This window comes from Lissotriton vulgaris, chromosome 5 (genome assembly GCF_964263255.1).
Source record: "Lissotriton vulgaris chromosome 5, aLisVul1.2, whole genome shotgun sequence".
Taxonomy (NCBI): domain Eukaryota; kingdom Metazoa; phylum Chordata; class Amphibia; order Caudata; family Salamandridae; genus Lissotriton; species Lissotriton vulgaris.
Window position 1 is genome coordinate 1,393,182,627 of NC_141693.1, and position 25,037 is coordinate 1,393,207,663.

General features: G+C 42.5%; 1 protein-coding gene across 1 annotated transcript in view; it reads right to left on the bottom strand.

The window, feature by feature from the left end:
• The window catches only part of LOC147712643 (cytochrome P450 2G1-like), a 146,167-nt gene that overhangs the window by 59,356 nt on the left and 61,774 nt on the right, over positions 1–25,037 (bottom strand). Inside the window, exon 3 of the mRNA XM_086923339.1 lies at positions 20,415–20,556. Coding sequence (XP_086779465.1) covers positions 20,415–20,556 — 142 coding nt within the window. The remainder of the gene's footprint in view (positions 1–20,414; positions 20,557–25,037) is intronic.

Genomic DNA, 25,037 nt, shown 5'->3' on the forward strand with positions numbered 1-25,037 from the left:
GCCAGATACGGCCTTTTTCATCCTTGTCTTTTCAGAGTCACTCATAACAACAAGACAACGACTTATGATGATCCTGTTCGCCTCTGGAGCTTCCTAAATTCCTGTCAAACATCTGACATGGACCTCTCTAGCTCCTCATCGGCTTTCATTCCATGACTTTCATGAGTTGTTGTTTTTCTTTAATTCGTCTGCACAGTTGGTGTTGACTTTAACTTTGTTCATGCTTGTCATGCTGATTTACCCTCTTCCTATATGATCTTCCTTGTTTTTATTTGTTCCCTTATGTTTATATAACCTGTTCATTTGCTTCTCATCTCTGTTTGGTACCATGTTCTCATTGTTGAGTCTCTGGATGTTTTCTTCTCCTCATGTCTTTTTTTTTTCTCTTTTTCCACATAATCCACAGTTCATTGTGTACTATCCCCCCTAGTCTGGTGGTTCATTTGCATTGGTTGTTATGCCTCCTCCAGTTGGCGCTACCCCCCTCAGTTTTTCTCGTCTCTTCTCCCCTTTGATTGTCCTCCCCTAGTTCCACCCTTCGTAAGTATGCTCTCCTTCCTTTCCTTGCTGTTTGTTTTTTCCTTTTTACCCCCAATCCTGTTTTTTCTCCTATTTCTCCTCTGTTCAAAGGTGTCTCCTTTTCCTTGCTTTCATCAACTCCTTTTTTCTCACCCTCTTCATGTCTTTTTATCCCTCTCTTGCATTTTTCTCCTTTATTTCCTTATTCAACTGGTTTTCACTATCACCTTTTCAATGTACACTTTTTTTCTCTTCTCATACTCTTCCCTTTCTTTTTTCTCTCTCCCTTTCTCTTCTCATCTTTTATTCATTGCTTTTCATATATTCTGGGCCTTGATCTTTTTTCTCTTAGATCATTTATCTTCATTTTCTTTCACACTTTCACTACTTATCTTGCTAACTCATGAGCATTTCCTCCTTTCTAGTTCTCTATCCCATATCATATTCATTATTCTCTTCTTCCTAGCATATTCTTCTCTCTTTTGCTTATTTTCTCCTTGGGGCTCTTTTTTTTTTTTTTTGATGCAAGACTTTATTGACAGTTCTTCAGTATACATTATATCACCTACAACCCTGGGGCCGGCAACTACCATCACCTTATATATGAAAAACAGATTACACAGCTATTCAGCCGACAACCAGCGGTCAGCGGCAGCATAACTCCACACTTGCGTATAATTTATTCGCAGTATTCTTATAATTTGAAAAATAAAGTTGTAGTCCTGCTTTTGTCTTTTTTATAACACAACTAAACTAATGACTCAATAGTTAAATGTGTGACCTCATCCAAGGTCCAATTGACCAAAAATTCCTGTGGCAATTTCGGCTACTTATGCATTCATCAGACACACTTTTGTCCCAGGTTGGGATTCGTATGAAGAAGTTTGGTTACCTCCTCGCCTCCCTCTCCTCCCCAACATGCTCGGCCATTCACAACTTCATGAACTCAGATATCCTCCATCTCATCCCCCAAGCTACCATTCTCTTCTTCATCCAGGGGCTCACAGAGATCGCCTCTGTATGTGTTCCAAGGCAGCCACACTTTATTCCATTTGCGGGGATTCGCTCTCATCTGATATACCGCCCACTCTGTAATCATAATCGCATCCATATTCCTACACCACTGTGACAGTGTTGGCAGCTCCGCCGCCCCCCACCTCTGCGCTATATCTCTCTTGGCTGTCATTGTGCCTATCGCAACCCACAGCCTACCCTGAAATGTTAAGTCGTTAGGGCCCTATATGTTTAACAAACATAGGTGTGGGTCGGGCGTTAGGGAGACTTCCAGTGTTTGCGAGATGGTGCGCATCACCTGCTGCCAGTATCTTACCATGGTGGGGCATTCCCAAAGTGTGTGCAAGAATGTGCCCTCTAGGTCACATCCTCTTAGGCAATGTGGGTGTGGTGCTCTGTGCAGTTTAAACAATGTAGTCCTGGTGTAATATATTCGATGTAGAATTTTCAGCTGCACCAGGCGGAACCTAGCCGAGATGCCGGCTTCACGCGGAGATGCTAGCGCTGCGTTCCAGTCCGAGTCTTTCATGTCCCCTATTTCTTCCTCCCATTTTTCACGCAGCTTAACCAGGGGGTCAGGCAGATTATTCAACAGTTTACGATATGTAAGGGACGTGGCACTCTCCTGCATAAAGTACGTAAGTAGGCGATCTTCAAGCAGTGAGACATCTGGCAGAGTGGCATTCGGCGAAATTACCGCCATTAGGGCGTGCCTAATCTGTACGTACCGATATGTTTCCGTGGGACCTAGGTTGTAACGTAATTGAAGATGTGAAAATGAGACCACTCCCTCCCTTGTCCACATGTCACCTAACGTTGAGATTCCAATGTTGTCCCATTGGGTGAATCCCTTGGAGTGGCGTAAGTTTCCCAGGGCTTTTGTATCCCATAGCGGTGTCTGCTTTCTTATGACTCCGTCCCATTTCAGTCGCACCTGGGCTTTGTGCCATAATGTTACCGTGTGTTTAGTGGGTCCTATCAATCTGGACGCTATTCCTTTGTGATATAGTGGTGCCAGCAGGCTGTGGGTACCCAACTGGGCTCTGTCCGCACGGTACGCCGGATCCTCCTGTGATGCGTGCAGCCATTGATTTATAACCTTAAGCTGTGCTGCCCAATAGTACAATTGCAGATTTGGCAGGGCGATTCCACCGTCGTACCAGCTTCTGTTAAGTTTGACGTGTGCTATACGAGCTAGACGGTCTCCCCACAGCAGGCCTGCCAGCGCCCCGGCGACCTTCCGGAAATTACCCGGCGGCACTAAGGTCGATGTGTTCTCGAGCACATAGAGGAAGCGCGGCAGCGCCATCATTTTAAATAAGCAAACAAAACAGGTGATGGACCGAATGTGGATCAATGTCACACATTCATCCCAGTCCAAAGATCTGGGCCCAAATCCATCGTTTTTTTGCACCCCACTCCCCCCTGGGTTAGACAATGGCGATATGCAAATCAGCTCTGACCCTGTGCCCCATGGGAACAGTCCAGTCCGAACTACAAAAGCCATGTCCTTCCCAGAACGGAATCAAGCATCCGAGGACCGGACCGGTTTCGAGGTAACACCTCTCATCAGCCCGGCTAGCTTGACTCCAGTGGTGTGGAGTGTCTAGGACCCACGTCTGAGCTGATTTGCATATCGCCATTGTCTAACCCAGGGTGGTGTGGAGTGCAAAAAAACGATGGATTTGGGCCCAGATCTTTGGACTGGGGTGAGTGTGTGACATTGATCCACATTCGGTCCATCACCTGTTGTGTTTGCATATTCCGCCCTTAGTGCGCTGGGGATGCCCAGACGTTGGGTGGGTGATGTTTACTACTCTCAGGGTGATGGTAAACGTAATGGAGTAGCTATTTTATGTCACAAAACTTTGTGTCATCTGTTGCTTGCTCAGTAATCACACACTGACGGTCGCTGGACATATGTTAAACTGTCTATTAAGGGTGTTCCAATTTCCTTTCTAAATGTTTATGCCCCCACTGGTGGTGATCCTACTTTCTGGCATACATTCTCCCATCATATCACCAGATTTATTGATGACAAGCGGGAGATTGCAATCAGCCCCTCGATCCCGTCCTAGATAGACATTCTAAAGCTCATTATGTTCCCAATAAGTCCCATAAACTTGTTTCCCAAGCTATTTCCCAGCATAAGCTCACTGATGCCTGGCGCCTATGTAATCCGGAGGTGCAAGAATATACTTTTTATTCTCCTTATCATCATTCCCAATCCCGGATTGACTACATTTTTGTTACTCATAACATTGCCCAAACCCTTACTCATGACGAGATTGGTCCGATGCTACTCTCGGATCACGCCCTCACTTTAGTTCAGTTTGACATCCTCCCTAAATCAGCTGGACCCAAGCGTAACATACAGAAGCCAGACCACTTCCCTCTTGATCTTTCTCACTTAGAGTATAATATCTCTCAACAAGAATTACTCACAGCACTTCAGAATCTCAAAAAAGATAAAGCCCCTGTGCCGGATGGCTTTACTGTTGAATTCTTCCTTCACTTTTCGAAACTTCTCATCCCAAAATTACACTCCCTTATTGATACTTTCCTCACTCTAGGTGTCTCCTCAGGTTCTTTTTCTGACGCACACATCTGTCTGATACCTAAGGAAGGGAAAGATGCTCAATATTGTAAAAATTATAGGCCAATCTCTTTGGTTAATATTGATTATAAAATATTTGCAAAATCTCTTGCAGCACGTCTTGACCTTCTTCTCCCAGACCTTCTGGGTGAGGAACAGTCAGGTTTCGTCAAGGGTCGTTTCATCACTGACAATACTAGACTTTTATTTAATGTTTTATCCAAGTCCCGTCATTTGCCCCACTCCCTTGCGGCCATTGCCCTGGATGCTGAGAAAGCATTTGATAGGGTTGAATGGACTTATCTTTTTCACACCCTTCAATGGTTTGGTTTTGGTTCTAAATTCATTTCTCTGATTTCTTTACTTTATTCTAATCCTCGTGCAGCGGTTTGTGCTAATGGCCAAGTTTCTTCCTTTTTTAATTTGGGGAGAGGTGTCCGTCAAGGCTGCCCCTTATCTCCTTTTCTTTTTAATTTAGCTTTAGAACCCTTTTTATCCAAACTTCACCAGAATCCTAATATTCAGGGTTTTCAAATATCAGATTCCCAAGTCAAGCTAGCCGCTTATGCGGACGACATCCTTCTTTTTATTTCTAATCCCACTGATTCTATTCCCGCCTTCCTTGCTGAAGTGAATGATTATTCCCAAATATCTGGCTATAAACTTAACAATGATAAGTGTGAGATCCTACCCTTGACGAAATGTACGTTTAAACCTGATTTCGCTGCCTCTAACCTCACGTGGAATTCTTCCCATATTAAATATCTTGGTCTACATGTTACTCCTTCTATCTCAGATACTGTTTCCCTTTGTTTGTCTAAATGTACTCAAAAATTGGTGGACTTAACGTCCAGATGGCACCCTCTTTACTTATCATGTTGGGGCCGTCTCGACACTATTAAAATGATGCTGTCCCCCATAGTCCTCTATACTATTTCTAATATTCCAGTATCCATTCCTTCTAAATTTTTTAAAAAGATTAATTCCATTTTGATGTCCTTTCTTTGGAATAAGAAAAAACCTAGAATGTCCCTTGCTCGATTGATTCGCCCTAAAGCGGAGGGCGGAGTCAATTTCCCAGATTTCCCTGCTTACCATAAGGCATTTTTATTACGACAAGCTTCCTTCTGGTTGCAAGACCATAACACTCCCTGTCCTTTATGGGCTAAATTTGAGCTCCTTCTTCTTTCTCCTTTTTCTTTTGCTGAATCTCTCTCTTTCTCTCGTAAGCCCTCTTCCATTCCTACTCCCATTCACAAATTCACTACTAAATTGCTCCTATCTTCCTCTCCCTCCGCCCCCTACGACTATTGCTGATTTTCTTTCATCTACCATTTGGCATAATACCGCCCTACTTGTTCATAACAAGCCCTTTTTTTGGAAGGCATGGCGTCGCAGAGGGCTGATATGGATTTCTCAACTCTTCTCTCAATCTTCCTTCTTACCTTTCGCTACTCTCCGTTCCCTTTATGGTTTACCTGCCTCCTTTACCCGTATCTACCACTTACTTAGAGAGGCTGCACTGACAACTTATACCCGTCTCTCTCAGCCTCATTCCTCTCCTATCTCTCCCACTCCCACCTCCTCACTTCACTCCTTTTTGCGCACTACTCCTAAGGCTTTCTCCATTTACAAATACCTTCACACTATTGACTCTGTTAGGCCTAAATCTAAAGTGGAGGAATATTGGGAACATGATCTCACCACGTCCTGGCCAATTTCATTATGGGACAAGATATGGAATAAAATTCGTAAATCCTCGAGAGCGGCGACTTTAACACAGTCCTTGTTCTTTATTTATAACAGACTTCTCTACACACCCTTTGACCTTCACAAGCGCTTTCCAAACACTTCTCATACATGCTGGTCTTGCTCCTCCCCACAGGCGACTTTGTTTCACATGTTATTCTTATGCACATCTATTCATGACTTTTGGTTACAGGTTTGGGCTCAAATTAATGTGATTTTTCATACGTGTATTCCTTTCTCTCATGCTAACATTTTTTTAGGTAGTCTTTCCACTTGTTGGGACGATGTTGAACTAAAGCCTCAGATTATAGATTTATTGTTAGCTGCTGCATTTCAACTGATAACGGTGAATTGGAAGGACTTCTCCAATATCTCCTTTAAGGCCTGGTGGTTTAACGTTTGCCATAACCACAGACTTGACACTGCTTTTGTTTTTCCAGCTCACATGGCTGCAAAACGTATGGACTTATGGCTCCCTATCACGCTTTACTTAGATGCTTGTGCTAATCATATGTTTTGCCCACTGCCTTCGCAGCAAGAAGTCCTTAAATCTCCCTAAATGCTCATTACATTCCATCTTTTCTTTGTTGTACTATTTTTATACTCCTCCCAGGTATTTCCATGTTTTTAAGACCAATGTTTTTCATTCCTTTTCTTCTTTTAATTCTATTGCCCAGATTTTCCTTCTGCTACTATTTATAACTTTATTGCTTGTTCTACTTTTCGCAGTTTTCAAAATGTTATGCGTTTACTGTATTTTGTATTGACACCTTGTTTTTCTTTTTATATCAAATAAAAATGTTCTTGAACTTAAAAACATATTGCCTCGCTCCTTTACGCAAATGATGTCGTTCTCTCAAGCCATACCTTGATTGACCTTTAAAGGCTGCCTAAAGGCTGGTAGATATCTCATATAATCACTGTTGCTCAAACGGAATGACAATTAACTATGAAAAAACCAACAGCATGATCTTTGGTCAGAAAAAGACGAAACAAAGCCATTGGCACCTTAACAACCATTAGCTGAATATTGTGAATACAAATAAATATCTCAGGTGCTGGCTGGATGACAAGGGAGGCCACTCATTACATCAAAACTCAGAATAACCGAGCCTCTCAATTTTTTTTCAACCCACTGGGTTTTTGCAGCTTCCTTGCTCAAGGAATCTTTATTACACCTGCTTTGCATTTGCACTGTTAGGAATGTAGAAGATTCCTCCAGCAACTGCTGAGCAAAGAAGGTTTACAGACAATTCCAGAGGTTGTCAAGTACCTTCTGACAATGCTCAGCCACAGGCCATTTCCAAACTTGTAACATTTCTGGATGTAGCAAATGCATTATTAAGAATGAAAATCGTTGTTTTAAATGCGTTAGCACTTTAGGGTGAGCTCTCTGGTCATAGTCATGCAGCCATGAAGTCTGTTGTAGCGAACTCTCTTCACTCAGAGCTCAGAGTTTTTTCTTTTGCACAGCTAACATAAAAACATGCATAGACAATGGACATAATTGGCTAAGTTATATGTTCTTATTGATATAGACTTTATTTTCAGTCTATTAATGATGCGCCTAAATTATATGGGTGCATCATAGTCAGTATTCATACTATACCCACAATAAGAGGAAACTTCCTATTTTATATGTTACTGAAAAGGTATATTTTAAATACCACGTCTTTTATCAAAACGTGTTTTAAACCATCTCTTCCTCATGAATTGTTTAAATTATTATGACTGAGAAGCTGTTACTTGCAGATCACTTTTTTTAACATTGTACTGATACTTTCAGGTTCTTTTAATCGCTGTTTAGGGCACTTGGCACTTTCATGGACTTGATTGTTTAAATAAAGTATTTGTATTGTATTGAAGACCTTCATGACTATTCTCCCAGTCATTTTTAGGTCTCCCCTAGGCAGTGCATATGCGGTGCTCTAGGAGGGCCTTTAGCCATCCATCTTCACTTTTCAAGAACTTCACTCGTGCTTGTGGCGGCATCCACCTTGCGGGAGCGAGCAGCGACCCACCACAAACACGAGTGCAGTGCTTGAAAAGTGAAAACTGCGCGCACACGCAAGCATCCACCCCAATCAGCTTACTTTCAGGTTTCTGAACCTGGCAACCTAACTTTGTTTTTTTCCCAATTTTCTTCTACTTTTCAATTAAACCAGTTCTATATTTTAGACGATTATCTTTATAACGAAATTTTTTTCGATTCGGTGTTATCGCTTTATTAGGTTTCCCCATTTTCGCAACAATACGTAATAATTAGAAACCGGTTGACGTTTTCACTGATGGGGGTAAACCACACCAAGATTCGTTCCTCTTTAAGGTGATGATACTACAGAGACTTGTCAAAGCTGCGCCTTCCTTTTAATCACTGCATTTAATACATCTCTGAACGATCTGTGAGTCCTCACGGCTCTGCAATTCGCAAGCTCCTCTGACCGAGTTGTGGCAGAGATGAGTCATAGCTGCTTAGGCAATTCCGCATCAATATGTCACTATGCAGCCTCCATACAAAAAATCTGTGGTCTTAAACCATAACAGCCACCACCCCCGCACTCCATTTCTTACAAGCCGTTTCCTACCTTAACATCATCTGCATGTTCAATGTACTGCCTTCCAGCGGCAGCATTCACGAACCCTTTGGAAACAAACACTGGCAAAGCCAATAGCCTCAGTTTTTGTTTAGTGCATGCAGGCAAGATGCATGTGAGCGGGCAGATAGAGTAAGACCTTGCAGGTTCCCATGCACCTACAATCTGGGACCTGTGCACACTTATGACATGTAAATAGAACGCACAGGGGACTAAACTCACAAGGACCATATCATGTGCGAAATCTTCTGACAGTTTTCGGACAATAACTTGCCATGCTCATTCAAACAGTTGTAATTGTAAAATCAATTCTACAAGTCCCAGAATGCAAAGTTTTGTTGGCTATAAGCCAGGCATGACTGAAGGGGTTGTATAATGTAGATTCAACAACATCAACTGTTGCATGGCTAAACAGGTACCAAAGGCGAGACCTATTGGCTATGCCAATGCTTGTTATAATAGATAGTGTTTCCGTGGCAGTCATTGAACTTGCTTGTACTGAGTTCAAAGATTGCCTTCACTTATAAAAAGTGTTAAAGGCAGTGGTTCAGATATGCAGACCCATTGGGACTGACTGCTTTAAGATTAAATGTCTGGGTTCAGAAGAACTTTGTATTTAGAAGTTGTCAAATGACAAAACAATATTCAAAATTCTATATTGCGAGGAAGGATGTTTTTTGCCATGGTCTTCCTTGTTCAGTTTTGCTGGCAGTACTACTTTGTGCACTATACGCCCTGATAGCCATTAGCATCGGTATAGCATCTGTGCCTTCCCCTTAAAAGCATGTATGGTATTGTAGGAAATTGAGCTTTTAATTGAAGGGAGTAAAGGCTCTTCTCAAGTACCACCACAAACCTGGTCAGGGTGAACCAGTAAATTTAGTAATTTAACCTGTGTTTAACCTTCTGGTAACTCGGTACAAGAGCAGTCATGCTTATGGTTCACTTAGTGTTAAAAATCCAGTTGTAAGAAAGTGAATTTAAAACATAACATATTACAAATTCCACTCCAGTTTAGAAACATAGACTCATAAGCAAAATGATACAAAAATGAAAAACTCCAATAAGGGCAACCAGAGATATTAATCTTTGAAGATTTTAAGGTACAAAAGTATCAAGAAAAAAGTGCCCGTGATAGTCTGTACTCATGGTTGACCAGGAATTAAGTGTGATTTCAGGCTGACTGCGTTAATGCACCTGTTGTAGACAAGAAGCTTGTTAGTCCTAGTCGAGCATTTTATATTAGGTTTCTGAAATCGAAGTCGAAATGCTTCAGTGGGACAAGGCTACAGGCTGTATCATTTGAAGTCCTTTCAAAGCAGCATAGCCACTGGACAAGATCTCACTGAAGTGGGAAAAATTCAAATTTTGAAGCTGATGGAGTCTCTCAGGAGACTTAATACTCCTTCGCATGGTCAAGATGTCTACCTTTGGAAGTGCCCCTTTTTTATGGAGCTCAAAATCCTCCAGTTGGGCATGCCTGAAGCTGTATCCAAGAAGATGCATAAAAATGTGACACCTCCCAAATTCTCTCAGCTTGTGCTGCAACTCACCCTAGTTCCCAGTACCTCAAGGACAGCAAGTAAGGGCCAGGACTCACTCCAGCAAAGGAGATGAGCAGGGTCCATTCCAGTTCCAGTTGCTACTGTTCTGCTGGGCGCTTCATAAAAGGGGCCTCTGGCAGCTTGTTGGTTCCTACAGAGGAGGTCAGACACTAATCCTTGGGGTCCACTTCTTTGTCCTGGGTGTAGCGGGAGAAGGTCTCCCCACAAGTTTCAGGCATCAGGTCCAGTCCTTTTCTGTTGGTCCAGAAAGTGTTCTGAGTAGGGTGCCCTAATGTTTGGTACTAATTAGAGCATGTTGGTGAATCCAGGCTGCTCCTTAATGGGGTGTAAGTTACCAGGAGCAACCATATCCACTTTTGCAAAAGTTCTTGTTTGCATATTGCAAACAATTCCGCAGTGCACTTACTCCCATAATCCAAAATGAGGGAAACCTTCCGCCAATGTGCAGAGCCTGTGTACCTACCAGGAGGCCTGGCCATATAAATGAGCAGTCCACTCCCCTGGTGGTCACTCAAAACTGATTCTGGGGTAGATTCCCTCCCATTGGGTTTTGAGCTAGCATGGACAAATTGCTACCTTCCCCTAGACTCACCTTACATTTACTTGTGATAGGGCAGGCCCTTTACAAGTTAATGAAGTTCCAGGGTACATTCCAACTGGTATTCCTGCAAGAAGAAGAAAACACTACTCCACACGTGACCATTGTTCCTGCTATCAAAGCAGATCTCACAACTCATTGAGGTCAAGCACTGTTGGGGATTAGCTGCCAGGAACATCAATTGGGAAAAATTCACTTTCTAAAAGTATGTCTTTACAATCCACTTTATCCATCGATTGGCCTTTTAAGAAATAATAAAAATAGTGGTTGAACTGGTTTTAGGCTGGCCTCAAGCTATAGACACCAGAATTAATATGTTAATCTGTTCTATTATTTTTTCTTATAAGACATCCAAAGCCTTCTACAGTGAAAATAGCTTTTGGAGCCTTGTCACTGTAGAGACATGGTTTAATTACATTTCTACATTTCCCCCTTTTTTTAAATACAATGCACCGTACCTTGTGGACTATATAGCTACTTAGGGATGGCTTATTATTTATTTACCGGGGAGCTTTCCCTGTCTAAAATGTTTTTGGACAGCTCGACAGCTCGACCTGCAAGTTTGAGAAGCAGCAGTAAGGCTACAATAGTAGACCTGGAGGTATGTTCCTCTTGTCATACTAATGGATGGCAAAATGAGTCCTGCCGGCCTTAGATAACATTTAACTTTCTATGCCATGGAATTAGTTTCTACACCATAAACTATGGCCCTGTAAGAGAAATAAATCCAGGATTAGCCAATTTTTACATTTTTGAGGGTCAGAACTAAGGCTGGGCAGAGTTGGTGGAACCCCATGAAGTGCAAACAAATCTCCACCATGCTATGCGGCTCTGGAAGCAGTGGAGTGCATTCGATAAATGCAGTTTGTTGCGATTTTCAGGGCCGGGTGTTTGTTCGCACTGTGCAATCATCACAAACAACACCATGCGCAGCTCGAGGGGGCACTACTTCCTTTCTGCCTCTCAGTTAGATTTTTTACTTGAGCTGCAGCTGAATGGACAGTTTCTAAATGAGAGCGGTGGAGAGCACACATGACCACTCACAATGAGAAATCTGATCGCACCTGGAGAAATCTTGCCAGGAGGTTGATTTTCCGTGAAGAAAAATCTCACTGGAAGGTGAATTTTCTGTGCTTGCCCTCACCAACTTAATGTTGGCGAATTCAGAGCAGAGTTTTTCAGACCTTCGGGAGCTCCGGTTAGTGTGGAAAACTCCACAAACTCCACAAGTGGAGCGGAGTTCACTCCCGAGGCTTAGTCAGAACACATACACTGTGTACTGGTCACCAGTACCCCAGTATGCTGAGTCTGAAAATCTGCAATAAAGTTCAACAAACAATAGGGGTGACCACTAAAAAAAAAAGCATGTTCTCATAATAGTATATATTTGAAATCAGATTTTGGCTCATGCACTGTGGTGCATGAGCCAAAACTGGGTTAGAAAGAGGTGTGCTATCTCACCACCAGAGGTTCAACACACATTCTAACCTGAAGTCTAAAGTTTTGCAGAGGACAAAACACTTCGCGTCTGAGTCTAGGAGCACTGTAGTTTTGTTAACTGACCACTTAGAAGGGATTAACTATCCAGAAGGAAGGCAGGAACAGTTGGCAGAACAGCTTAACACTCTTTTGAGTAGCTGCCAAATAGGCTGACAGGATCTGCACCCATTCTCTCCCAGAGCCCTCTTAAAAGTCAGCCCAGGATTCACAAAGCTTTAGCGGCGGGTTAGTATTACTTTTTTTTTTTTTTAAATATTTTTTTATTTTACCTTTCAAAGAACAAAGCACACATTTCAAGTAAAATTATAGCAAAAAATAAGCAAACTTTTCTCAGCTTACATTTGTTCATCTAAAAATATCAAAAGAAAAATCCTTAATCGAAAGAACCAGAGAAAAATGCAGAAAAGAAACCAAAGAAGAAGATAAAAAGAAACACGTATACATTTCATTGAAGGGAGCCAAACCATGGGCATATCATATTTTGGCATTTTAACAATTTACACTCTATCAACCTATTCCTGCCCTCCATTTCTCCAGTGGTCCCCAAATCTTGAGGCCCCGAATTCTCCCAGCCTTGCCTTTTCTAGCATAAATATGTTTCTCAAGATTGTATATAGCGATGAGGTTTGCTAACCATGTTTGCATGGATGGAGGGCTCTTATCTAGCCAAACTCTAGCTAACATTAATCTGAAGACAGCAGCTGCCATAAACAAAAACATTGCGTCGCCCGAATCCATTTGTGAATTTCCATCATCGACCCCCAACATAATTAAACTTACAGAAAAGGTTATCTGTATCCTTAATGTATTAACTAAGAAACGTTCAATGTCCTTAATTAATGTATGTAACTGTGGACATGTAGCAAACATATGGACAATATCAGCCTCTATGGAGTTGCATCTAGGACATGTAGTGCCCTCTAAACCCCCCCACTTGGCAATTCTAGCTGGAGTATAATACAATGAAAACAAGGTTTTATAATGTTGGGATTGCAAGGGGGCAGAACAAAGCATGGTCCGACCTAGCTCTAGGGATTCGTTAAAAACTTCCGCGTTAACCTCTATCCTCTCCTCCCATTTAGCCCTATGTTTATCTAAATCATCTGGTCTATCTTTTGCCAAGGCAGCATATATTAACCTAATGGAGTATTCCTCTCCCGCAATTATCCCTTCCATCAACTCATAAGGTTGAAAACCCAATGGCCCCCCTTGCTTGTTTCTTAAAAAACTCCTTATCTGAAGATATTTAAAAAAATCTCTTCTATTTATGCTATATATGTTCACCAAATCCTCGAATTGTACCATAATCTCAGAGTTCATCAGGTCCCCAATTTGATGTATCCCTTTAACTTCCCAGCCAGCCATTATATGATCAGAAAAAATATCTTCAGGGAAGGATTTATTTTTATAAACTTTGGTGTATCTATTAAACCTACCCATACCCGTTTTCTTCAAAAACATACTCCATACTTTGAGTGCCGCCCTAAGTGTCTTATACGTCTGTCTTCTAAGCTGACCCAAATCAGTGAAATAGAGAAAGCAATTCTCGGTGTTCTCTCCTAGTACCGCTGTGTAAGCTTCCACAGACATATTGATAGACTTTGATGGCCCTCCTCCTCCCCCTATCAATCCCTGGATATACTGGAGAGCCGAGGCCAAATAGTACATCCTAAAGTCTGGTGCACCCCAGCCCCCTCTATCTCTTGGCAACGTAATAAATTTATAAGCCCTACGAGTTTTTCCTTGGGCCCATATAAATCTATTAACTACATTCTCCAACATACTAAACCATTTATTCTCAAAAATTAAAGGTATTGACCTAAACAAATACAAAAATTTGGGTAAAACCATCATTTTTAACACATTCGTGCAGCCAACCAGTGAAAGGTGCAGATTGTTTATCCTTTCCAAATCACTTTTTACCTTCCCGATCAAAGGCTTGATATTGCACTCGACTACCTCCTCCAGATTTGCAGAAATATCAATCCCTAAGTATATTGCACTGCTGACCACCCTAGTATCCTGGCTAACTGCAAACCTGTTCAAGATTATTTGGGTCTTTGTTTTGTTTAGACTGTAGCCTGAGACCAGCCCAAATTCCTGTGCCTCTGCCTCTATACCTATCATAGCCATATCTGGGTTGGGAGTCAGTATAGCAACATCATCCGCATAAGCGAGGGTTTTCACGATACTGCCATTTATTGTCATAGTCTGAATCCCAGGGTTTCTCTCTAATTTACGAAGTAGTGGCTCTATATACAAAGCAAAAAGTAGTGGAGAGGACGGACAGCCCTGTCTGGTCCCTCTTTGTATATGTACTAGGTCTGAATGCCCTCCGTTTACTCTTATTTTTGCGACCGGATTTCTATATAGAGCCTGTATTGCCTGTATAAACCCTGGCCCAATACCACACCACTTCATGACTTCCCATAGATAATCCCAGGCGACCCTATCAAATGCCTTCTCGGCGTCTAAGAAGAGAGCAGAAATAGGGTCGCCTGCCACTTCTGCCGCATCAAACATAGTGATGACAGTCCTGATATGCTGTGTAGTACCCCTCCCGGGTATAAAACCATGCTGCGCTGGGCTCACCAGATGTTCTATACTCCCTGCAAGTCTTTTTGCCAACATCTTCGAGTATACCTTCACATCTGAATTCATTAGGGTAATTGGCCTGTAAGATCCAGGGAGAGTTAGGGGCTTCCCTTTTTTAGCGATAACAATTATATCCGCCCCTCCCCATGAGTCTGGTGCCTGCCCCCCCTGTTGTACATACAGCATAACCTCAAACATATATACCAACAATCCCTCTCTAAATACCTTGTAAAATTCAATCGGAATTTGATCAGGTCCAGATGCCTTACCTGAGGGTAAAGTACTTAGTGCATCGTTGAATTCCTCTAGCCCCAGGGTAGATTCTAAAATTTCCCTTTCCTCTACTGTAAGAGGTGTTGCGACTAGATCCTTAAAGTAATTATTAATGTCCACTACTCCCCCTGAACTTTCCTGTGTATATAGTTTTTCATAGAAAACTCTGAAGACATCCCTTATCTTGTCCGGATCTGTAACAAAATTATCCAATGGGTCCAGTATTTCCTTTATCTCTGCAGCTGCCCTCTGTTGTCTGACCTTGACAGCTAGTATATGCCCTACTTTTTCACTGCACTCATACGCCTCTCCTTTTTTAGCCATATACTTTTCAGCCAACCTTCTGGACATACTTTCTACCGCTTCTGCCTTCAATACAACCAAGTTTAATAATACCTGCTCCAGGTTAGCTTTAGATTCTATGGCAGCTGCTAGTTTCCCTTCCTCTATATACAGCTTCTGTCGGATAGCCTCATTCCTCAATCTCTCCTTCTTCCGTCTTGCCGCTACATAAGACAGGGTTTCTCCTCTCACCCCTGCTTTGAAACAATCCCATGTCTGTCCTATAGAGGCGGTGCCATGGTTGATCTCCCAAAAAAACCTAATCCATCCCTCCATATGCTTCCTATATTCTGCATCCTGAAGGAGGCCCCTCTCAAAAGTCCATGTTGATCTTTTTGGGGTCACTTGCGGCAACTTAATTGTTAAAATAAGTGGGCTATGATCAGAGATAATCCTTGGTTGTTTTTCAATCAGTGTCTCCTTAACCAAAGATTTTGAGACTAGGAAGTAATCTAATCTTACCAAGACCTGATGAGGTGCTGAGTAAAAAGTGCTACTATCTGCCACTGGATGTTGCATCAGCCATGGATCCGCCAAAAGATTATTATACACCATATTAGTGATGGCCCTGTTTACCTTCTTCTTCCTGCCACTATATATCCCTCCTATACCCATAAACGAGCTTATAGGATCATGTAGGTTAAAATCACCACAGCAAACGACGGGTTCGGGCCATTGTGCTAGTTCCATATCTATAAATTGCCATATTTACGGATCATCCTCAGTGGAGCCATATACAGTCACCAATGTTAGCCTGAAGTTTTTAAAACATAATTCAGCTATGACCCATCTCCCCCATTTGTCCTCCTTCTTTCTTTTTACAGTCACCTCCCTTCTTTTCCCAAGAATTGCAACTCCTCTTGTCCTAGTCCCTTGCCTGCTAGCTGCAAGAACATCAAAACCCAATTGATTCATCAGATATATCTGTTTCTCCTCAATATGCGTTTCTTGTAGACATATCAGATCTACTTGTAAAATTCTAATAAATGCTGCTACATTTGCCCTTTTCCTAGGATCATTTAGTCCACACACATTTATGGAAACTACTTTACATGTCATTGCCCTTATTTAGTGAAGGCCCTTCCTTGTGTCCCAAATACATCTTTAAATTCTTCTCCCCCCATTCCCACCATTCTTCTCCCTTCTCTACTTGCAAAAATACATAGAACGAACTGCAAATGCAATAAATGTGTGCTAAAGAACATGTCCAACCTATACATCTAACTAGTTTTTCTGCCCCCCCTCCCCCCCCTCCCTTCCTATTCCCTCCCTCCCCCCCTCCCTACAGGCAAATAGGTCAGCAATGACCTATGTGTGGTCGCTTCCTGGGTGCGTTAGTCGCGCCCCTCTCCCATCTTTTTCCATACATCTCTTTAACTGCTAATCAAACTTTGTTCAGACAGGACCCTGCTTTTTCTTCTCCTTTCCTAGCTCTTGAATAAACTCCTGAGCCTGAATCTCCGACATGAACATCTTGACTCTTCCCCTTGTGATCACCTTTAATCTAGCTGGGAACAGTAAATATGCCTCAGACCCCAAGGCCTGAAACTGCGGTATCATTTTCCTCAGCCTCCACCTCCTCTCAACCGTCACATGACAAAAATCAGGTCGGGTGAAGAAGGTGACACCCTCTACAGTTTTTTTACTATTTGGTGTGGCTTTCTGGATAATTTCCTCCCGAAGCAAAAAGTTCCCAACATATACCAATAATGCTCTGGGGAGCGGTGTATTAGAGCCTCCTTCAGCTCCATACGTTTTACGTTGGGCAAAGGGGAACCTATGTGCTCTCTGGATCTCTACCTCCCACTGCCACTGGGATTCAGGAAATGCCCCTTTTAGTAGTTTTATCACAAACCCCCTAGGGTCCTGACCTTCAAGCCCTTCTGCCACCCCCAAAATACGAATGTTATTGCGTCTTTGACGATTTTCAAAATCCTCCATCTTCCAAAGGAAATCATCCGCCTTCTTTTCCTGCTGTGTTTTAAAGTCACTGAAGCTACGGAAGTCGTCCTCTATTTTGCCTGTTCTTTCCTCTACTTCAGCTACTCTCCCCGCCAATCCTTCATACAATTTGTTTGTTTTCCGGAGCGTACTTTGAATCTTCTTAAAGTCTTGTCTTGTTTTACGGCTTGTGGATCTTGCTTCAGCCTGCATTTGTTTCAACATACCAACAACCGTTCCCAATGCCTCATCTCGCCTTGAGCCTGTTTCTTGTTCTTCCTGGTATGTCTGCGAGGTTGCCGAGTAATCCCAATCTAGTTTTCTGTCCGTACCTCTTGTGGGCGTTCTTTCATGCCTATAGTGCCTCACCTGCCTCTTCTTTTGTGTAGACTCTTTACCTATGTCTGTTCCTGAGGAAGTAGAGGCAGACCATGAATCCTCCCCCTCCTCCTCCTCCTCAACTTCCTCATCATCTTCATCCTCCTCCTCCTTTTCTCCCTCATCTTCTGTAATCTCCCCTTCTTGTCTCCCAGAATCAGAGTCTTCATTCACTGAGTAAAAAAGATCTCCCTCCAGTGAACATACATCTTCCTTTTCCCTGGGGTAGGCAGCCTCTGCCTTCTCAGCCATCAAGTTAACCGAACTTCCCCATGTAGGGTTAGGGGTTTTAGCCTGTATTTCAGCCTCCACCTGCATGATTGCCTTTAGCATGTCAGAATTTTCATTTTCGTTTTCATTCTCATTTTCTGTGCCTTTTCCACTTTCCTTTGCGTCCCCCCTTGACTCCCCCTTACCAGCTCCTGTCTCTCCATTCGGTATGCCGCCTTGTTCCAACGCCAGTACCCCAGCAGCCCCTTCTCTTGTCTCCTGCTTCTTATCGTGCTTTAGTGCAGCCCTCTGTCCCACATTCTCCGAGGGTGTATCCAGCAAACCATTTCCAGCGTTCTGCTCGAGAATGCAGTCTGCCGAGTGGGGTTGCCTAGCAAATGCTGATCCAGCGTCTGCCACGCTTCCAGCTCCAGTCTTCGCCTCTCCTGCTGCGTCCTCGAGGACGTTCCGCTGGTTGTCAGCCTCCGCATCCGCCTTGTCTCCCGCTGTGATTGCAGCCCCTGAACTGGCTGGCCTCGTGAAAGTTTCTGGTAAGGTGGGCTGTCTAAGGGGGGTTCCTTTACATTTCCCGCTTGGTTGCTTCTCACTCGCGTTAGCTCGGCTTTTTACCGTAGCGCTCTCCTCGGCGCTCATTTTCCCTTTAAGCTCCAACTTTTTCTTTACCGAGGGGATCGCTGCTTTCCTTATGGCGCCTGGGTTCTTTGCTGCCATCGGTGCCTTCTGTGCTGTGATTCCCTCCGCTACCTTTGATTTGTCGGTCTTAGCGGACCTTGTGGGCATTGCTGTTGATCTCTGCATACAGCTCATCTCCCGGCCTCCAAATATTGAACGGTTCTTTACTTGCAACAGTAGCCTGGTTGTAAGCGTTCTCAGGTTAACAAAGAATCTTCCGAAATCGACAAGCAAATTGACGGCTGGTTGCATAAAACTGTAGTTTACACGATCCCCGGTTGTAGCCAGTTCAGTGTCATTATCGATAGCCATTCGCAGGTCCTGACACTATTATTATCACTCCAGCTCTGTCATAGTGTAGCCGTCAGACGGGAGAGAGGTTGGGTGCGACTACTCACAGCACCCCACCCGCGGCCATCTTGCCTCTGGGTTAGTATTACTTTTTAATGCTAATCTGATATTAAATCTTTTTGGGGATTAAGAAAGCAATGCACATTGGTATTTGCGTTGTTATGTATGGAAAAGTAACACAAAGCAACGCAAAACGCTGCTTTGCATTACTTATGGCCAAGGGGGCATTACATGGGTGTTACATGGTGTTACCATGCAACCAACGATGCTTTTTGATGGTAAATCCTATCTACTATTTTTAGTAGATGGGGTTTAGCTCCAAAAATTAACAGAGCTCAAAGTCAGGCGTTTCAAGGAGAAACATTTTCATTTCTCCTTGCTTTTTTGACTTTGCATGTCTGCTGCACTGTACAAGATACATACAAAGAAGGAACATGTTTTAAACTTGTCTAGCCATAGTATTTTGTTTACAAGAACGGTATATTCCTGTAGAAAATCTATGGTAGACTCAGGCACGCACCCTAGCACTACAATGCTAAGGTGTGTGTCTGGTGCATGGCAGCACAAATCAGAGCAGGCACTAGAGAGAGGGAAGGAGGATGCCATATCTCTGTGAATATGGTTCTCTCCTGCTTTCTCCCTGTCAGGCAACGCAGCACAGGTTCTTTGGATGCTGCTCTAAATCAGGTTCAAATTGTGAAGAAAAAACATTGGACAGGGCAAGGCAGCAAATCTATTTGAGTAGCAAAAGGATCTCAGTGGCTATCCAGTTTTGTCCCACTTAGACCTTTTGGTGCCAAAATTTGACTTCAAGAAACTCGCACCAGCTTTAACGTTGGACCTTGTCCTGCTTGAAGACCTTGACCTTGTAAAAAGTAAATTAAACTTCTGCTCCATCGCGGTAGACCTGGGATCATACCTAGCTCATGGTTAACCACAAATTGACCATCTTCGTAATTTCGGTGGATACTTATTGCACTTACAAAAAAATTGTATTCATATTTTCAGTGTCTCTTATCTGTACTTTGACCATTTTGATGTATTGTGCTGTTTTCTTAACTTAAAAATTGTTAGTAATGCTGGATCAACATAAACCTTTCTCTGGGATTTGCCACCTGCTGATGCCATATCAATCAGGGGATAAGCAGAAATGATCAAAGAATTTGTTTTTTGCCTAAACTGATTGTGTTTATGAAATTCATAAAAATGTTTCTATCCAAATGAATACCACACTTTCTGACATATCTTTTAGGCAAAAAGTAAGTTAAGCGCTGAATGAGTACAGTTGTTAAAATGGGATTTGATCTCAGTAGTCATCACGCCAAGGGATAACAGTTACAATTCTATTTCTGTACATTGCATTTTTCAAAAAAATATTTTTATAGCCCTGTCAAAATGCCTATGCAATTAAACAACTATCTCAATCAGGTTAAGTAGTGTTATTTGTGTACAGTTTTTTTTAATATACTTCACATCACCGCTGCTATGATATCTACCTGCAGAAAAAGGTATGAAAGCATCAGACTTCTTGAAGTTACCGTGTTCATCTAAGAAGCGTTCAGGATTAAAGATGTCTGGATCTGTAAACTGTGTGGGATCCCAAAGCACAGAAGATAATATGGCATACACTTCTGTACCCTACAAAAAATTACAGAAAAGTATATTTTTCTCAAAACATTCATCGATATTTTTACTATATCATTACTCAACAGACAGGCAGTGGTTAAAATTTGCCAGTGCCAAGTAATTTACAGCATGTTTACCAATGACCATACATGGTCCTTGCTATGTGCAAACCTTGGAAGTGGTACAAGATGACATTTCTAGATTTTGGTTCAAGTAATTGGCTTATTTGGCACAGGGAGCAGGTGCCTGTGCCAGCTCTCCCCTGCTGCTTGCACCACTAAGCAGTTACTCGCTATTCCCCCCGTTAACTACATTTTTACACAGGTTCCCTTTCTTTCCTCAAACTCATTTTCTCCACAGATTCCCTCTGTTTTGCTTACCCCTTAACTAATTTTTATCCACAGATTCCTTCTCTTTCCTCTAACTTGTTTTTTCCACAGATCCCCTCTCTTTCCCTAACTCATCTTTCCTCCTCGGATTCCCTCTTTTAACTCATTTTCTCCACAGATTACCCACTTTACTTGTTTACTCCTCAGATTCCCACTTTAACACGTTTTCTACTCAAATTCCCACTTTAACTTATTTTCTCCTCAGAATCTCCCTTTAACTCGTTTCTCTCCTCAGTTCCCTCCTTTAACTTGTTTTTCTCATTATATTCCACATTAACTAATTTCTTTCGCCACAGTTTCCCTCTTTAACTTGTTTTTCTCAACAGATTTTTCCTTTAACTCATTTCTCTCTCCACAGATACCACCTTAAGTCGTTTTCCTCTCCACATATTTCCCCCTTTAAACTCCTTTTTCTCCACAGATTATCTTTCTCCCCCACAACTAATTTTCTCGTTGAATCCACTCTCTCCCTCCCCTGGGCTAAACCACTCTTGTTCCTGCTCTCCCTCCCAGCTGTTCCCTCACCTGCTTCCTGGCTCCCACTGACCCCGCCCAGTGCCCCGCCCCCCCTCCCAGGTAACCTACTTAATGAAGGCCGCAGCATGGCTGCAGCACGGCAGGTTCACCACTGCTGTGCTGAAGCACAACGCCCAGCGCCCACATCTCTTGTCTCCCTCCCATTCACAGATACACACACACCTAGCTTTTAGCTCATATTGCAGCACACATGGAAAGAGGAAAACGCCTAACGGAATTGTTTTTGTGCAGAAAAGTGCCTGTTCCTGCACAAAAAAATCCTTCTTACATCGCAGGTACTCTTGCACCTTGTAAGAAGGTCATACCCAGCTGTTATTCATGTGTTCAGTATCTCTAAACTAAGAAGCATTGATAAAGCAAGCAGGTCTAGTTGTACTATGAGTCAACTAGCTTCTTCATTGGTTCTGCAAGTCTCAGTTGGTAAATGCAAGAATAATTCAATTGGTGAACGACTGGATGGACTGTTGAATGTGTGAGGAGCATGTATAAATGGATAATTGAATTAGTATGTGGGAGTGAGATAAAGGGGTGTGCGGTGTGTGTAAGAATTAATGGGGGGAGTGCTTAGGTGGGTGGATGGATAAGTAAGTATAAGGAAGGTTTAGTAAGTGACTGAGTGCATGGAAGTAGGAGTGGCCAAGGACTTGAGTGCCCTATTGCAGGATTTTATAATGGAGAGCATGGAAGACCACGTGATGGAATGTGTGAGTATATGAATAAACCGTTGAGGGAGTGCCTGTATTAATGAATGAAGAATAAGTGCATCGGTGGATTACATGGATTGTTTCTTTCTGCTGTACTGGCATTAGGTGACAGTGGTGTGAGAAGGTCTCTTAACCAAATGTAATACTTTTGTACTACTTTGCCAAAGGGATGGACATTTATGCACCAAAGTGTATGGCTTAAGGAAAATGTAAGTAAATAAAGTCCTGGCGATAGTATGCAAGGCTGAATAAACCAGTGATTAATGAGTAGTTGTATAACAATACCCACACACAGTATGAAATGGCAAATACATTGAATAACTTAGCCCTGGACTGCTCCAAAGTGAAATAAAAAGAACGTTCAAGGAAACATAAATAACTCAACATTTTTACACTTCCGTTTTCTAGACTTGCTGGAGAACCATTACTCATTGCCATTGCTTTCCACCAAGGATGCATTAACACACGTTTTCCAATTTATCGGGTTATAGTGTAGATGTTTGCTTTCTGACAGCACTGCTGTCCTTCATTTCCACAAAGTTGTTTGGAAATAACCATCTTTTTCATGATATCCCCTGGTTTTTGCCTTCTATTGTTTAATATGTTTATGTTGGCCATAGTCCACCTTACTTCTATTAACCAGTGGTAAAGTGTTTGTGCTCTCCCTTCTAACCTTGGCAAAACTAGCATATACCCAATTGACCTATTTGATGTATTTATAGGTTCCTAGTATATGGTACTTTATATAACCAGGGCATGGAAATTAACTGCAACAATTGGCTGCAGCACTAATTATGCCACCCACTAAACTAGCACTGTAAACATGTCTCTAGGCCTACCCCTGTAGCCTGGGTGGGTAGTTTTAAAACCATAATTTAAACCTGTCAAAACAAAGTATTTGCCAGGCCTTAACCTTCCCTTTTAATGCTTTTAAATCACCCTTAAGGTAGGCCTTATATGCCATAAGTCAGGGTGCATGGCATATTAAAAGGTGGGCATGTATATGGCAATGGACAAGCTCCAAAGACATGTTTCACTGTGACAAAGCTGGTGCTCCCGTAGGAAAACGCTGAGTTACACTCAGTGCTTTAAATGGAAATATAGAATTACAGGTTCTTGCAATTTAGAGTACATGTTTGCTTCTGAGAAGTGCTAGTATTCTCCCATTAAATGTACTGTGTGAGTGCTTAGAAGTGCAGGTACTTTCCCTCTCGGATCCAAGACGTGTGGGTACTAAGTAATGGACAGTACCGGCCCAATTGAAGTACTGGCTACAATATAACAAATTATAGTGTTCAATTTTACTTTGAGAGCATCAATTAATTTTAAAATGGTTGAGTCCTATTTTATATTACTATTTTGAAAATGACACTTTTAGAAAATGTTATATTTCCTCCCTAAAGCGAAAGGGGCATATCTGGCAGTGAGCAGTGTCACTTAATTGCTGATGGCTCCCCTTTGATAAGATGTGGATTGCTTCTAGACAGTGGACAAAAGGGGCATGGTTGTGGAGAGGTGCTCTTCTTCATTAAGCAGGATGGGTAGGGTCGTGCCCAGCCCCCTTCTGGGCTTTAACGCATTCCTACCAATGTCACTGCCAGATGCAGCTCAAAACAAGGCCTGCCACTATTTTGTCTTGCTAGTCAGCTTGGCTCGAAACCCAGTGGGGAACTGCCCCAGAACTGGTTTGGAGTAATCAGAAGGGAGTGTTTTCCCATTATCATAGCCACACCTTTAGATGGGAGCAGGGGTCTCTGGCCGGGGAAAAAAGGTTCTGCCATGTAAAGTTAAGATAGAAAGGCCACTGTGAGACAGTTTACTGTAAAACATGCATGAAGCACCGCTAATGTGGGTAGGACCGCAATTGGGATCTTTTACCCACATTCACAGGCTGATACTGGGCATAAATGTGTCATACCCACTACCCTCCTGGGAACACTTCTGGTACTGTGAGAAATCAGAAGAAGGCTTCTTTGCTATCTAAAGAATGGAGAAAAAACCTGAACCTGTTTGCCTTGAACCCAGGACCCCAGAAGTGACTCCAGTTGGCTGACTTCCTGTTTGAACACCTCTAGAGGCCCTTTTCCTTCAAAATTCCCTGCAGACCAGTACCAAATGGACCTGCCTTTGATTCTACTGCAGGCTTCTGTTAGAGTGAGCCCTAAACCCAAAGTGGTGCCCCCCATGTCCCAGACCCTTGGCTAGTGTTAGAACATGCTCCTCCTGTCCCCAAACTACTAAAAAAGTGACTTAATCTTTTTTTTGCAACTTCCTACATCAAATTGCTAGTCAGTCTCAGGTTGCTGGTTTGCCCCACTGAAGGAGATCTGACTTCCAGGAAAGTGTTTAAGTTCTAACATAGAGGACTTCTTCATGAACACATCGGTGTTAAGTGCTTTCTGGGCATAGACTTTGGACTTGCCCACTCACAGTTTTCTTGCCTTCTTCCACGATTGCACCGGGCCCCACTCTTCAGCAACCCCCTTCACCAAGCTCTGATTCAGATACAGCTTGCAGATTGCCCCGCTGAAAACTCACTGATGGTCATTTTGTCTCCATAAACGTTTCTAAGCAACAAGGTCAACTTTCCACCAGGACAAACCTAATTCCTGTATCCTACCGGCAATTCATTTTAGTCAGCATTAATGTTAGTATTTGACCAGGTCTAGCTCAACCAAATAAGCACAGTGGCCACTTTGTGCTTTTTGGAGCTACTCTTATTCCAACTTATAACATTTTCTGTCTCAGGTTCTACTTTCTGGATTTTTGTATTTTTAGTGTCACTTTTTATTGTAATATTCTCTATTTTTACAAATTGGTTTGAGATGTCTCTTGTTTGAGTACTGATAAATAGTTTACATAT